We start from the raw sequence: 13,284 nt of genomic DNA, 5'->3' as shown, positions 1-13,284 counted from the left end.
ACTGCCAGACAACTTACCTCCTGAGCTATGTCGCCCCACAGTAGCCACCTTTCACAGATATAACAGCTGAACACACTTGTGGCATTCATTCTGCAATGGAAATCAAATATTGTTTGGAAAGATCTTCCCAACACTGTTTCCGAAGTTCCCACAAATGTGTTGCACTTGTAGGTTACTTTGCTTTCACTCTTCTGTCCAGTTCAACCCAAACCAGCTAGATGGGGTTTAAGTTCGGAGACTGTGCTGGCTATTCCATTATTTGAAGCCTACCGTCTCGTTCTTTTCTTCTAAAATAGTTCTGACATAGCCTGGAGATATGTTCTGGGTCATTATCTTACTGTAGGATGAACCCCAGACCAACTAGGCGTTGACTAGAGGGTATTGCATGGAACTGCAAAATGCTGTGGTGGCCCATGTGGATCAGGGTGCCAATCACCAACTCTGGATCCAGCAAAAGAGACACCGTGGCTTGCTTTGCAATTTCTCCAAAGGAAAGATCTACACTTTTAAGGGTTATAATGGCCTGTCTGTCTTTCTTTGTTAATTGCCTTTTTCTCGCCATTATGATAGCAATATACTACTTCCTGCAGTGTAACATCCAAATAATGTTTTGGAGGGTGTAGTACAGGGTGTAATACAGTCTGTTCCAACACTGATTTTATACTGCCAGAGGGTTTGTAATAATCAACAAAAGTTGGGACACCTGTAGGAATTATATGCATCAACTTTCAAGGCTTGATTTACATCCATTGCTGCGGAAAAGCTGTATGTTGTTTACCCATTACTTGTTCCCTGAAAAAGGCCTTTTTTATAACTTTGATATTTACATTATTTTTCAGTTTTTTTCACTTACCTTTGTACCATTTCAGGTCGTTCACTGGACTTGAACTGCTTAAATTTAAATAAAACTGGAAAAATGGAGGTTGTCGGACAAGTAAGGATTAATTAAAAATATGTCTGTGGCAAACACGCCTGCCACAGGCCACCGAAGTGGCTTTCCTAGGGGCCCTCCAGCACAGAGACACAGGGAGATGATGTTCAAGCAGTCCAGATTTATTTACGAGGGTTGGCAAGATGTTACAGCCAAAGTGAGCAGATGTTAAAACACTGTCATGACAGAGAGGCTCCCTCGTGTGAGTGGGGATGGCAGATTTAACCTGTGCGCACTGATTACCTCACTACGCACAGGTGCAGCCACTCCTGCTCCCGGGTCCAATTAGCCTGGCCAATTATCTAATTCTTAACCAATTATCCAATTGGCAAGGTCTAATTAGCTTGACCCAGGGCAGGTGTGGCTGCTTAAACCAGCCATCCCCACACCACAATGTCTATTTTATAAATCCAGCGGTTCCAACAGTCAATGTCTTTGTTAAGATGTTCAGCACTCTGAATGTTGAACCAAGTGATATTGCATGCTAGAACCCCTCACTTAACCTGCATGTAAAATATATTTTATTAGATGTAATTTAATAATTATGTAATAATTAAAATTAGAATTATCAGTTAAATCGCCAAATTCTTTGATAGGTCAGTCTACAGAAAACTGGTGGAATCAACCAACAAGTCAAAACAAGCTGTATATCAGGTTTTCAGATTAAATAATTGAATTCAATAAGAAGCAGTCAATTATATTAATGAATTGAAAACATACATTCTTTTTTGAATGCAGGCACACTACTTCTAAATTACTCAACAGGAGACATACAGCAAAACATTAAACAACTAATCTAGAAATACCAGAAAATAGAGAGAGAGAGAGAGAGAGAGAGAGAGAGAAACGGATAAGCCAGACCTTGCCAAAGTATCACCCACTTCCAGCGCCACAGGATGAAAGGAAACCAGCTACAAGGACACAACCAAGGAACCACCACCAAAATAAAAAGATGAAGACTCTTATTCTTCCAGGCTCTGAAACCAAACGCAACACATAAACCTTTTCCTGTGGCAATCTTAAATACCTTACCCAGCATGGCTTGAGGATGTCTGCCCTAATTGGGTGATGCCGGGTTAAGGATTAGGAGAGAAGGGAAGGGGGGTCAGACTAATTTATGGCAAGGACTGGCCTACCTAAAGATTGCATTCAAACTAAAAGTAATGGGAAATGTTAGGCATGCAGGGTCTCCAACCCCCGATATGGTGTCCTGTGTCATCTGGTTTGTCTCTTCTGAGGTGAGACCCATAGGTTGTCACCCTAGATTAGGGTATCAGTGGAATTTAAAATTGCCCCAGTCACATGTGCTTTGGTGCATGTGATGGGGAGGCCAGGCCACATTTTTTGTTCACTGTTTCCCTCTCTAAGGCCAAAATCTAAACACTACATATCCTACAAGGTGTTCTAAAACTTTTGACCGGTAGTGTATGTGTTATAATTCTAGAGCCTGTTCTTCATCAGAGTCCAGTATTGTTATAGTTAATCTTAACTATGTACTATAATGCTCTGCAGTAAAAAAAGACGTTTTTTTTTTTTGTTTTTTTTTTGCCATGTTCTCCCCAATTTAGTCGTTATACCAATTCCCCGTGTGTATCACAGTCCTGGTCGATGCGCTATCCTCTGTCAGTCTCGGGAAGGTGTAGACTACCACATGCCTCCAATATATGTGGAGTCGCCAGCCGCTTCTTTTCAACTGACAGCGAGGAGTTTCACTGGGAGAGCGTAACGTGCCCGTCAGGTTCACACTATCGCCCCCAGATCCCCTCCCTGATGAACAGGCACCCTGACCAACCAGTAGGAGTCACTTATGCAACAATCAGGACTCATACCCTCACCGGCTTCCCACCCGCGAACACAGCCAATTGTGTTCGTGGGAACGTCTGACCAAGCCGAAAGTACCGCTGCTGGGGATTGTACTCGGTTCGCTGCGGTGGTAGGCGAGTGCTTATACCTCTACACTACCCCGACGGCCCCAAAATTAGGTTTCTTAAAAACCATGGTTTTTAATAAGATTTTTAAATAAGTTATTTATAAACATTGTATGATTTGATATTTATGATGTACTCTAGTCATAATCCCTATATTTGGCTTCAATGATCATGTATTTTGAAACCACTTTTCTTGTTTGTCAACAGTATATAATGGATTTATAGCACTCATGAACTGTCCCTTTGTGTAGCAATTGCAATTCGATAAATATTTATGAATTTGTATGTTAATGAAAACTGTTATGCTAAGTAAAATTGTGCATTTTAATAATCGTGTTTTCCCTATTCAGATGTTTTTTAATATTCATCAAACATTTGTAACTGAAAACGATCCTATTGGACTCTTGTTAAACAGTGAGACATACACTATTTACAATGTTACATTGCCACTTTAAGTGTCATTGCCTTATGCACAGGTCTATCCATATGGCCCTACAGCTTGATGACATATTACTGTTGTGATCACTTTGTCTTTACACTCTGGGCTTTAGTTTATCCCTGAAACACGTTAGCGTCTTGTGGTTCAATAAATACTTTAGAGGGTGTGTTGCTGTCTGAACCTTATTTTTTTCTACATACTTAAATAGACTACATTTTTAAAAATGGGTTTGAAACTCATTGAAGATATTATAGAATTGTCCCCTGTGGTGACCCTGTATTTTTGATGTCACCTGATGTTTTTCAATCAATAACAACTCAGGGCAATCAAAAAGAAAAGCTCTTATCCAGTGGATAATACATACTTTGACACCAAGATCTAGAAGCCTCTGCAAAAGAATATGGGTTTTCATCATATTAAAAGTAGAGCTAAGATTGATAAAAAAGGACATAGCTGTCTAAGTAGAATGCATTGTCTGCTAAGTAACAATAATTATCTTGAATAATTACTATAATTACATTGGCATAATTTATTTTCTCTCTACTTAGCTGCCTGGGGAGGTTCACTGAAAGCTGTCAAAATACAAGTGTCTATGCTGCTTGACCACTGTTCATCACTGTTTGCTCCAGAAGAAGGGGGCTAGGTACAGACAGTCTGTTTCTGCTGAGATTGGTGTTCCAAGCACCCTAGCCACAATATTTATAAGGATTCTATAGTTGTAATGGCAGTCTCAAACCACACACAGTATTCCAGTTCTTAAACTTGACATGTCTGTGTGCCTTTTGTGTTTGTGTGTTACACCTTTTGATAGTCTCCCTTGAAGTTTGTTGAAATGAGTATCATGAAATATTTGATGGTAAGTGTCCCTGCCTTATCCATTCAGTGTAGAACAGATATTCCTTGCAGAATTCCAGAAGTACTTTCAAGATATGGCGTCACATCACTTTACAAAGTACATTTTATTTAAGACTTACAGCCTTAATAGCAAAATTCTTGATAGTTTTGAGTATGTTTTAGATGTTTCAATTCCATGGAATCAGGTATTTAATGATTTTTAAGTTACTGTCCCAACACTAGCCAGAACATCAAATGTTCTTTCTAAAATCCTGGTTGCTGTCTGTTTATTTGTTTGTTTGTTTGTTTATATATTTGTTGATTCCTTTCTTTATTTAGGATAGCTTAATTGAGATTAAAACATGTTTTCAGAATTAGAAATAATTTAGCAGTGCATACAGTTAGCATTCAAGTTTGCACTGGACGTTCAAGAAGAATGTTTTTTTTAACATTCTTTTAGAAATTTCCTTTTATTTTTGTGTGTCTTGTAATCAGATATCCAGTCTGTCTCAGGCCTTCACTGCATGGTATTGAATTCAGCACATACTGTAACTTTTGGCAGATGCAACTGCCCATAGCACCTGCCACATGAGCTCCCTCCTTATTTTTGTATTTCAACCATTTTTATGCCTCCACGATGGCACAGCCGTGGCCGGAGGCATTATGGTTTCGGGTTGTCCATCCTTCTGTCCGTCCGTCCTTCTGTCCGTCCGTCCCTCCGTCTCGATTCTCGTGAACGCGATATCTCAGGAATGCCTTTTCAGGGAATTTCTTCACATTTGGCACAAACGTCCACTTGGACTCAAGGATGAACTGATTAGATTTTGGTGGTCAAAGGTCAAGGTCACTGTGACCTCACAAAACACGTTTTTGGCCATAACTCAAGAATTCATGCGCTAATTATGAAAAGTTTCACACAAATATATAATAGGATAAAATGATGAAGTGATGACATTTTATATCCAAGCTGGCTACTGGTTGGTGGAGGAATACAACCGCGAGGCGGTATTTCTAGTTTCTTTACAGATGCAGCTGTAGGTGTATAACAAATTGTGCCTGTGAAATTAGCCTTGTCTCTGTTAACACCATGTTTATTTTCTTCAGACAGTATAAAAATGGGTAAACAAGATTAACATTTCCTGTGCAAATAATAGCTCATTTAATTAACGTGTAAAAGGCTAAATATTAGTGAAGTGAGTTGCAGTCCATCACCAAAAAGTGCTGTACAAGTAGTAATTTATCATTATCATTGTCATCATCATAATCATTATTAAATTGAACATGGAGTAAATTGCAAGGTGTGAAGCAAATGTGAACCTGGAAGCCCTTGTACAATATATGTAATATGTTTGTTACAAATAAATTCAAGTGTTAAGCCTATTCATGTCCTTAAAAATTGTGACTTTCCAAAAAATAAAAAAACAACAAAACAAAATAAAAACACTTGCATTTATTTTTAAGTCCACGCTAATACACACACCTCAGCTGCCTCCTCTCACTTGTACTGTGTGTTTATTAATTTCTCTCTTTTCTTCCCCGTAACCCCCGACCACAACCCCAGAGCAGCTCTCCTGGCTGTACTGAGAGGCGAGCGCGGCTCTCCCAGGATCCCCACCATGAGTGAGTAGCATTTGCCTTTGTCATCCCTTTACCTCCTGACCTTTAGTACTGGTACACATTTATCAAAGGGGAAACAAGGGAGTATTAAGGAATGGGTATTGTGCCAGTGGTATAACAAAGTAGTAGCAAGGTCAATGATTGGATGGACCTAGTTGATTTTCTGGGGTTTTTCATATTATTTCAGTTTTAGTGTATGTTTTGCATTGGCAAAGACTGGTTTTTATGTGTGATGAAGGATATTTTAGATATTTAGAGATGATCGTGAATTCCCAGCTTTACTATTTCAGGTATTAGGCATTTGGGGGTTTGTTGTCTAAACCAAGAAACTACACTTGAAGTAACTCCAAAGCAACTTGCACAGTTATGATACTGTATGTTTCCAGAGGCTGTTTGTATGAACACATTTATTTTATATAATTTATAAACAAACATAAATTGCTGTTTGTATATTGTGCCAGTACGTCTTCCCTTGAACACAGTCTCAAGTTGCATGTGCTATGGGAAATAGTTCGAACCAAAAATAATTAAACATAATTATTTGAAGAATAATGGGATAATATGCATGCATACAACCTCTGGACATACATGACTCTGGATAAGTGCGTCTGCATAATTTCACAATACATGCCCAACATTCCATCAGGGAAAATTTGTTGGAATTATTTGCTGTGATTAAAATGTATTCAAGGTCCCTGCTGCTGAAGCATGCTAATACCCATGTAGTGAACTGTAGATTAATACTTGCCACTCTAAAGTCATCAGGTTGCTATTGGCTCAACGCAGAAATATTTAAGTATTCATGTAACAGAGTTCAAAGCAAGATGCATTACCTTCAAATTTAATTAATGTGTTTTCACAGCCCATGGTATAGTCCTGGAACCAGGAGGGAACATGGGCAGGTAAGCTGACTTACTTTTTATTGATGAACTCCGAGCTATAAGCTGATTCATTTAAAAATACAATTGAGTCAAAAGTGTGAAGTGATTTGGCTGGATTTTGCCAGGTAATGCAGTACCTGCTTTCAAATGATTGGCCATTAAACATGTTAATAATTTTCTATTTGAGCCTTGTCAGCATGGGTGTACTTAATCAGCAAGATCATATGTACCTAGCTACTTGTGGTCTGTGTAGCCTATCACAAGACAAACGTCTTATAATAGGAATCTTCTCATAGCATCATGTCTCCCTGAGTGTGCTGGCGAGAGTACTTGGCTTTAAGCATTTGGTTATCATTCGTAACTCTTCGGCCAATGTAATTGAGATTAATTTTTCCTAGCTACTTTGATCTAGTAATCACAGTAATACAAACAGTATAACTGTCAAACTCGAGAGTGCCTGCATGTCAAGTAGCAGGAAGGAAGAAGCACTTGTCCACCATCCACTGACTAAGTTGGCAAAACTTACACACTGATAAAAAAAAAAGTGCCTGGTACAGTGAGGCGGACTCCCTGCTAACCGCAAACATGCATCTGTCTGCACAGCTACTATGGGACACACGAACAGACCGAGGCCACCGCCATAGCTGCTCATTAAAAACTGCCAACAGGTAAGGACTGCATGTCTGTCTTCTTCTGTGGTATCCTCTGGTAATCTCTCATCATTACAGGCCAAGCACCTATTGTATTTGATAGTTTTTTCTCTATTATTATTTTTCCACCAGTTTATGGCAGTCCTTAGAACCACTTTGTTGATTTTTGTGAAATTTAGCACACTGACAGTGGGCAATCCAAGGTATCACCTCACCAAATTTGGGTTCAAGTTAAAGTTCTTGTATTGTCATATACACAACGATTACAGTGAAGCAGTCGTTAGCAATGAAATTCTTAGGTCTCAGGACCCCTTGTACAATACACACTAAAAATTTAAATAAATAAAAATATATATAATATAAAAGTAAAAAGTAAAATTAGCAAAAGGTACAAATAGTGCAGTAATGAGGTGAGGTTGGAATAAAATAAATATAGAATAAAAATAAAGGAAGTGTGTAACAGTAGTGGCGTTACCATGGCAGTAAGTAAAGTGACAGCAGTAGTAAGTGACAAGTAAGTAAAGTGACAGCAGTAAGTAAAGTGTCAATGTGCCGTGTGCAACAGAACAGAGCAGGCAAGGTGTGCAGATAGTATGTGTGTGTGTATTCAGTATTCAGAGAGAGAGAGAGAGAGGGGGGTTGAGAGAGATGAATGTGTGTGTGTGTGTGTGTGTGTGAGAGAGTGAGAGATGAATGTGTAAGTGTGTGTTGGGGGTGTATGTGGTGTGGTGGGTGCCGGTGCTCAGGAGTTCAGCAGTCTTATGGCTTGCGGGATGACGCTGTCCCTGAGCCTGGTGATGCAGGTCCGGATGCTCCGGTACCGTCTGCCAAACGGTAGCAGACAGAACAATTTGTGACTGGGGTGGCTGGGGTCTCTGGTGATCCTGTTGGCCTTCTTCCTGCACCACTGGGTATAGAGACCCTCCATGGTTGGCAGCTCCGTCCTGGTGATGTGCTGGGCTGTTTTCACCACCCTCTGTAGTGCCTTACGGTTGAGGGCGGTGCATTTGCCATACCAAGTGGTGATGCAGCTGGTCAGGATACTCTCAATAGTGCACCTATAGAAGTTGCACTTCAGTACATTAGCCCCTCTAGTGCCGCCATCAGACCAAATTTGGACTTAAACTTTTGGCTGTAACTTTTGAACCATTCGATCTACAATCCTCATGTGTGCCATTTTGAATTTTATGAGCAACACATTTTAACCCCTTTTGCGCAGATGTGAAATCTGACCAATCCATGCCCATTTAGAGGGTACCCTATTTAAAGCTTTATAACTCCAGGTGTGAGCATCACAGAGGCTTGGAATATATATGGAATATATATATATATATATAATGAGGGGCAAAACAGGAAATGTATAAATGTAAGCCCAAATATGTAAATATAGTTCCTGAATATATGAATGTAACTCTGAATATATAAATACAATTCCTGAATATATAAATGTAACTCTGAATATATAAATGTAATTCTGAATATATAAATACAATTCCTGAATATATACATATAACTCTGAATATATAAATATAAGCCCGAATATATAAATACAATTCCTGAATATAAATGTAACTCTGAATATATAAATTCAATTCCCGAATATATACATATAACTCTGAATATATAAATATAAGCCCGAATATATAAATACAATTCCTGAATATAAATGTAACTCTGAATATATAAATTCAATTCCCGAATATATAAATATAAGAATGAATATATAAATGTAAGTCTCAATATATGAATATAATTCCTGCATATATAAATGTAATTCTGAATATATAAATATAATTCCTGAATATATAATTGTAACTCAGAATATATAAATATAAACCCGAATATATAAATATAGAACTTTTGTCTCAGGAATATCTCTGGACATCATGTTGAGGTCCTAAATCAGTCACATGATCAATTGGCACCACCAGCATTTATTTGCCTATTAGGTGTTTCATTACCACAGTTAGAGAATTTTGGTACATTTATGTGATCAACATGGCAGATTTACGCAATTATTTTACAGAATTAGATCATTTTCTTTTTTATTTTGCCAATGACCAAGCAAATGTAAATATATTAGAAACAACATCAAGACATCTTGAGGACCATATCAATATCATTTTGGCTTTTAGGATAGCTCTTAATGGTTTCCCAACTGCAAATGCAAGTTGGTCCGTCTTTGCGCATCACTAAATGACTTATTGAATGCAGTCACTGATCGTCTTGAACAAACAGAAAGAAGACAGCAGCAATTATTTAACGTTTTTGTTTGATTATCTTTGATTGTACTGTAAAATTTTACTGATGCTAATGTTAAACTTGTTTTGCTCACTCAGTAGCCTATGAAGAAAAAAAAAAGAAATTATTCAAAAAATAAAAACGACTTGTGATATGCCTGAGTATAAACTGAGTTACATTTATATATTCAGGAATTGTATTTATGTATTCAGAATTACATTTATATATTCAGGAATTGAATTTATATATTCAGAATTACATTTATATATTCAGGAATTGTATTTATATATAACCTGCTATATATATATATATATATATATATGCATAGCAGGTTAAACTAAACATGTCCTGGATCAAAACTTCCTTGACCACAAGTGCGCAAAATCTAAGGGTGATATGCAGAACTACTGAAGATCTATGAATCAAAAAGTAAGCAGTGTACCCAGTGTTGCCAAATCTATCCAAAATGTCTAAATTGTTCATTGCTGTAAATCACAACATAATAATGTATTTCACTACAAATCAACTATTTTGACTCAAGAAACTCACTTTTCTCCCATTTTCAATTACAATTACATGGCAATTATAAGCTTTCTGTCAGTATAGGGGTCTAAAATATCTAGGGGTCCAGAAACATATCAAAAATCTCTTCAAAAATGAGTAAAATGCTTTTTGTTTATTATAAAGCACATACATTTGCCGCTTATGATGGTTTAAGATGAATCATTGATATCAGATAAACAAATTATGCAAAGAAATTTTGAAACACTGTGGTACACTTACAACTAAATGCGTAATCATGAACTGTTTTTCTGTACTCTACAGTATGTAATGATTTCTTGCATCAATCTAATTTTATTTATAGAGCACATTTCATACAAGTGATGCAGCTCAATGTGTTGTACATAAAAATAAGAAAAAAGTAATTAAAAAGTGTTACAGTGGAGAAAATAGAAAACAGTACAAATAGAGATACCAAAAACATTATACCGAGAGAGCTAAATAAAACAACATAAAATAAATAAAATTAAATAAAAAAATTTTAAATTCAAAATTTAAAATTTAAAATTTTTAGTTTAAAAATCGGGGGCATATAAGAGCATTCTATGTAAAGGCCATACTAAAGAGGTATGTTTTTAATTTCCGTTTAAAACCATCTGTTTCTGTGTTCCTCAGATCCTCCGGCAGGGTGTTCCAACGGCTGGGGGCATAGAAGCTAAAAGCTGCCTCCCCAGCCTTTTTAGTCCTTACTTTTGGAACAACCAGAAGGCCGGTACGAGAGGACCTAAGGGACCTGATGTGTTCATACCTCTGAAGCATGTCAGACATGTACTCAGGTGCTGAACCATTTAGGTATTTGTAAACTAATAAAATAATTTTAAAATCAATTCTAAAATGACAGGAAGCCAATGTAAAGGTTTTAAAATAGGTGTAATATGTGCTTTCTTTCTGGTCCTGGTCAGAATTCGTGCTGCTGCATTTTGTATGAGTTGTAATCGACCAATAGTTTTTTTGGGGAGGCCAGAAAAAAGAGCATTACTATAATCAAGCCTGCTATTAATAAAAGCATGTACTAGTTTCTCTGAATCAGGCTGTGAAATAAAACCCTGCACCTTAGCAATGTTTTTTAAGTGATAAAAAGCTGATTTAGTGACATCTCTAACATGGGCTTCAAAATTAAGGTCGGCATCCATGATTACTCCCAGGTTTGTAACTTGATGTTTGCTCTTCAGTGACAGATATTCTCTTTGAGCCTTTGCTCCTATAATAAGTATCTCTGTTTTTTCTTTATTTAATTGTAAAAAGTTTTGGGACATCCACAAATTTATATCATTAATGCACCTGATCAAGGAGTTCACAGGGCTCATGTCCCCAGGTGATATGGAGATATAAAGTTGTGTCATCCGCGTAGCTGTGAAAATGTATGTTATGTTTTCTAATGACATTCCCAAGAGGGAGCATGTACAAGTTGAAGAGGACTGGCCCTAGAATGGACCCCTGAGGAATACCACACAGTATGTCAACTTTCTCCCAGGTATGATCACCTAGTGAGGTAAAGAAGTTATATGTCCTAAACCAGTTTAAAACTGTACCCGAGAGGCCAACCCAATTTTGAAGTCTATATATTAGAATTTCATAGTCAACAGTATCAAAAGCTGCGCTCAAATCCAAGAGCATGGGGACATTAAAACAATATTCCACCTTCCACCAAAAAGTTTTGTCGATGTTCCAGTGCATCCGGTGCATGAATGACTTGTTGTGGACCATTGCAGTAAAGGATACTAGCTGCTAAACAATTCAGCCTTATTGTCATCAATTTTGTTTTTTGGCCATCTTGGATTTTGTTGAAAACATATTTAAACCTCTCCTCATTGAGATACTGCCCAATCTTGCTGCAATTTTGGGTATCACTTCTTTTGACCATTTTCTTCAATAGTCTTTAAAAAGTAGTTGCAGGTCAAACAATATATTATCTATTGGCACCACACTGGTACTTCTTCATGTTGCAATGACCCAAGGACACATGCTGAGTTTTATAACATTTGACCACTTGGAGGTGCCATCCCAGAAAACCCCCCAAAAAGTGGTGATTATTGCAAACAAAATAGTGTCAAGTTGTGTGTGCGCAGGAATCTAGGTCAGCATCTTAAAACACTATATTATATCAATCAGATGAACAGTTGAAATTATGTAAAACTGAGCAATGCTTGATAACCACAATAACAATTATAAATAATAATTATATTTATTTCACTACCAGTGCAAATATACACAATTGACGATCATAATAACATATGTAATAATGCTAATAATAAATATAATAAGAATTTAGGTCAGATTATGTACCTAGTCTATGGTTAGGGTTAAGGTAATGTGACAGGATAGGAATGACTTCCTCCCAAGTCACCAGGCCAAAACCAAACCCTGCTGACACAGTTTTTAACTGGCCACAATAATATTATTTATTTTGCTCAATAAAAATTATTCTAACACAGAAAATCATTGGCTTCAGGATTAACAAATGGCCCTAAACTGGTTCAGGAAAACCATTCAGCATCTCAGGAGGGGAAAATAGGACACAGTTTGGAAGGTGGAAGGATCACTATGAGGAACTCCTGAATCTGACTGACAAGCCCTCCTTTAACTCTCTGGGGTCTAAGGGTAAAATGAGGCACACTGGTGATTGTGCGATGCTCTGACATTTGTGTAAATTTCATCAACTTTATATACAGTGATTCCAAAGTGTTTCATATCTTTGTTTTCAGCACAAACTCAGCTACAACAATATGGCAGCAGTAAGTAGGTCATAATGTGTGGATTGTAAACTGCTCTAAAAACACACAAACTGTAAACAGTAGTTTTGAACAGGCACAGGAATGTTGTAATAAAACACACTAAACAATTGTGAATAAGACTTTTGGTCACTGAAATGTGTTCTTCAAGGTCTTGGGTATCAAAAGATGACAAAATATTTTAGCAAATCCAATGAGAAATATAAAATAAATTGCTAAAGGTTAGTGTTGTGACTACTATTTTTCAACACCAGGTGAGAATGGGAGGGCAAATGGCCTTTCTGTAATGAATATGCATTGGGTAGGAATACCTGCCAGCTAAGTAGGCTATTCACACCTGGCCGCATGCCTCCCCACCACTAAGACAAAGACTCAGTGAGCCATTTAGAAGACAGAAACAAAGACAACTTTTGATTTTAGAACATTTATTGAAGTAAACTGCATGGAAGATGAGATGAGACTGGTGTACT

At 37.4% G+C, this 13,284-nt stretch overlaps 1 protein-coding gene across 6 annotated transcripts in view; it reads left to right on the top strand.

Moving 5' to 3' along the window:
- Positions 1-13,284, top strand: part of gpatch2 (G patch domain containing 2) — a 93,135-nt gene that overhangs the window by 44,371 nt on the left and 35,480 nt on the right. For 5 of the 6 annotated variants that reach the window (XM_035422287.1, XM_035422290.1, XM_035422289.1 and 2 more), the window contains exons 6-8: positions 5,694-5,752; positions 6,612-6,651; positions 7,234-7,298. In XM_035422287.1, the coding sequence (XP_035278178.1) occupies positions 5,694-5,752; positions 6,612-6,651; positions 7,234-7,298 (164 nt within the window). Of the gene's footprint in view, positions 1-5,693; positions 5,753-6,611; positions 6,652-7,233; positions 7,299-11,474; positions 11,557-13,284 lie in introns of all 6 variants that reach the window. The other variant, XM_035422292.1, reaches the window with a different exon arrangement.

This window comes from Anguilla anguilla, chromosome 6, assembly GCF_013347855.1.
Source record: "Anguilla anguilla isolate fAngAng1 chromosome 6, fAngAng1.pri, whole genome shotgun sequence".
NCBI lineage: Eukaryota > Metazoa > Chordata > Actinopteri > Anguilliformes > Anguillidae > Anguilla > Anguilla anguilla.
This window is presented reverse-complemented; position numbering and strand designations above follow the sequence as displayed.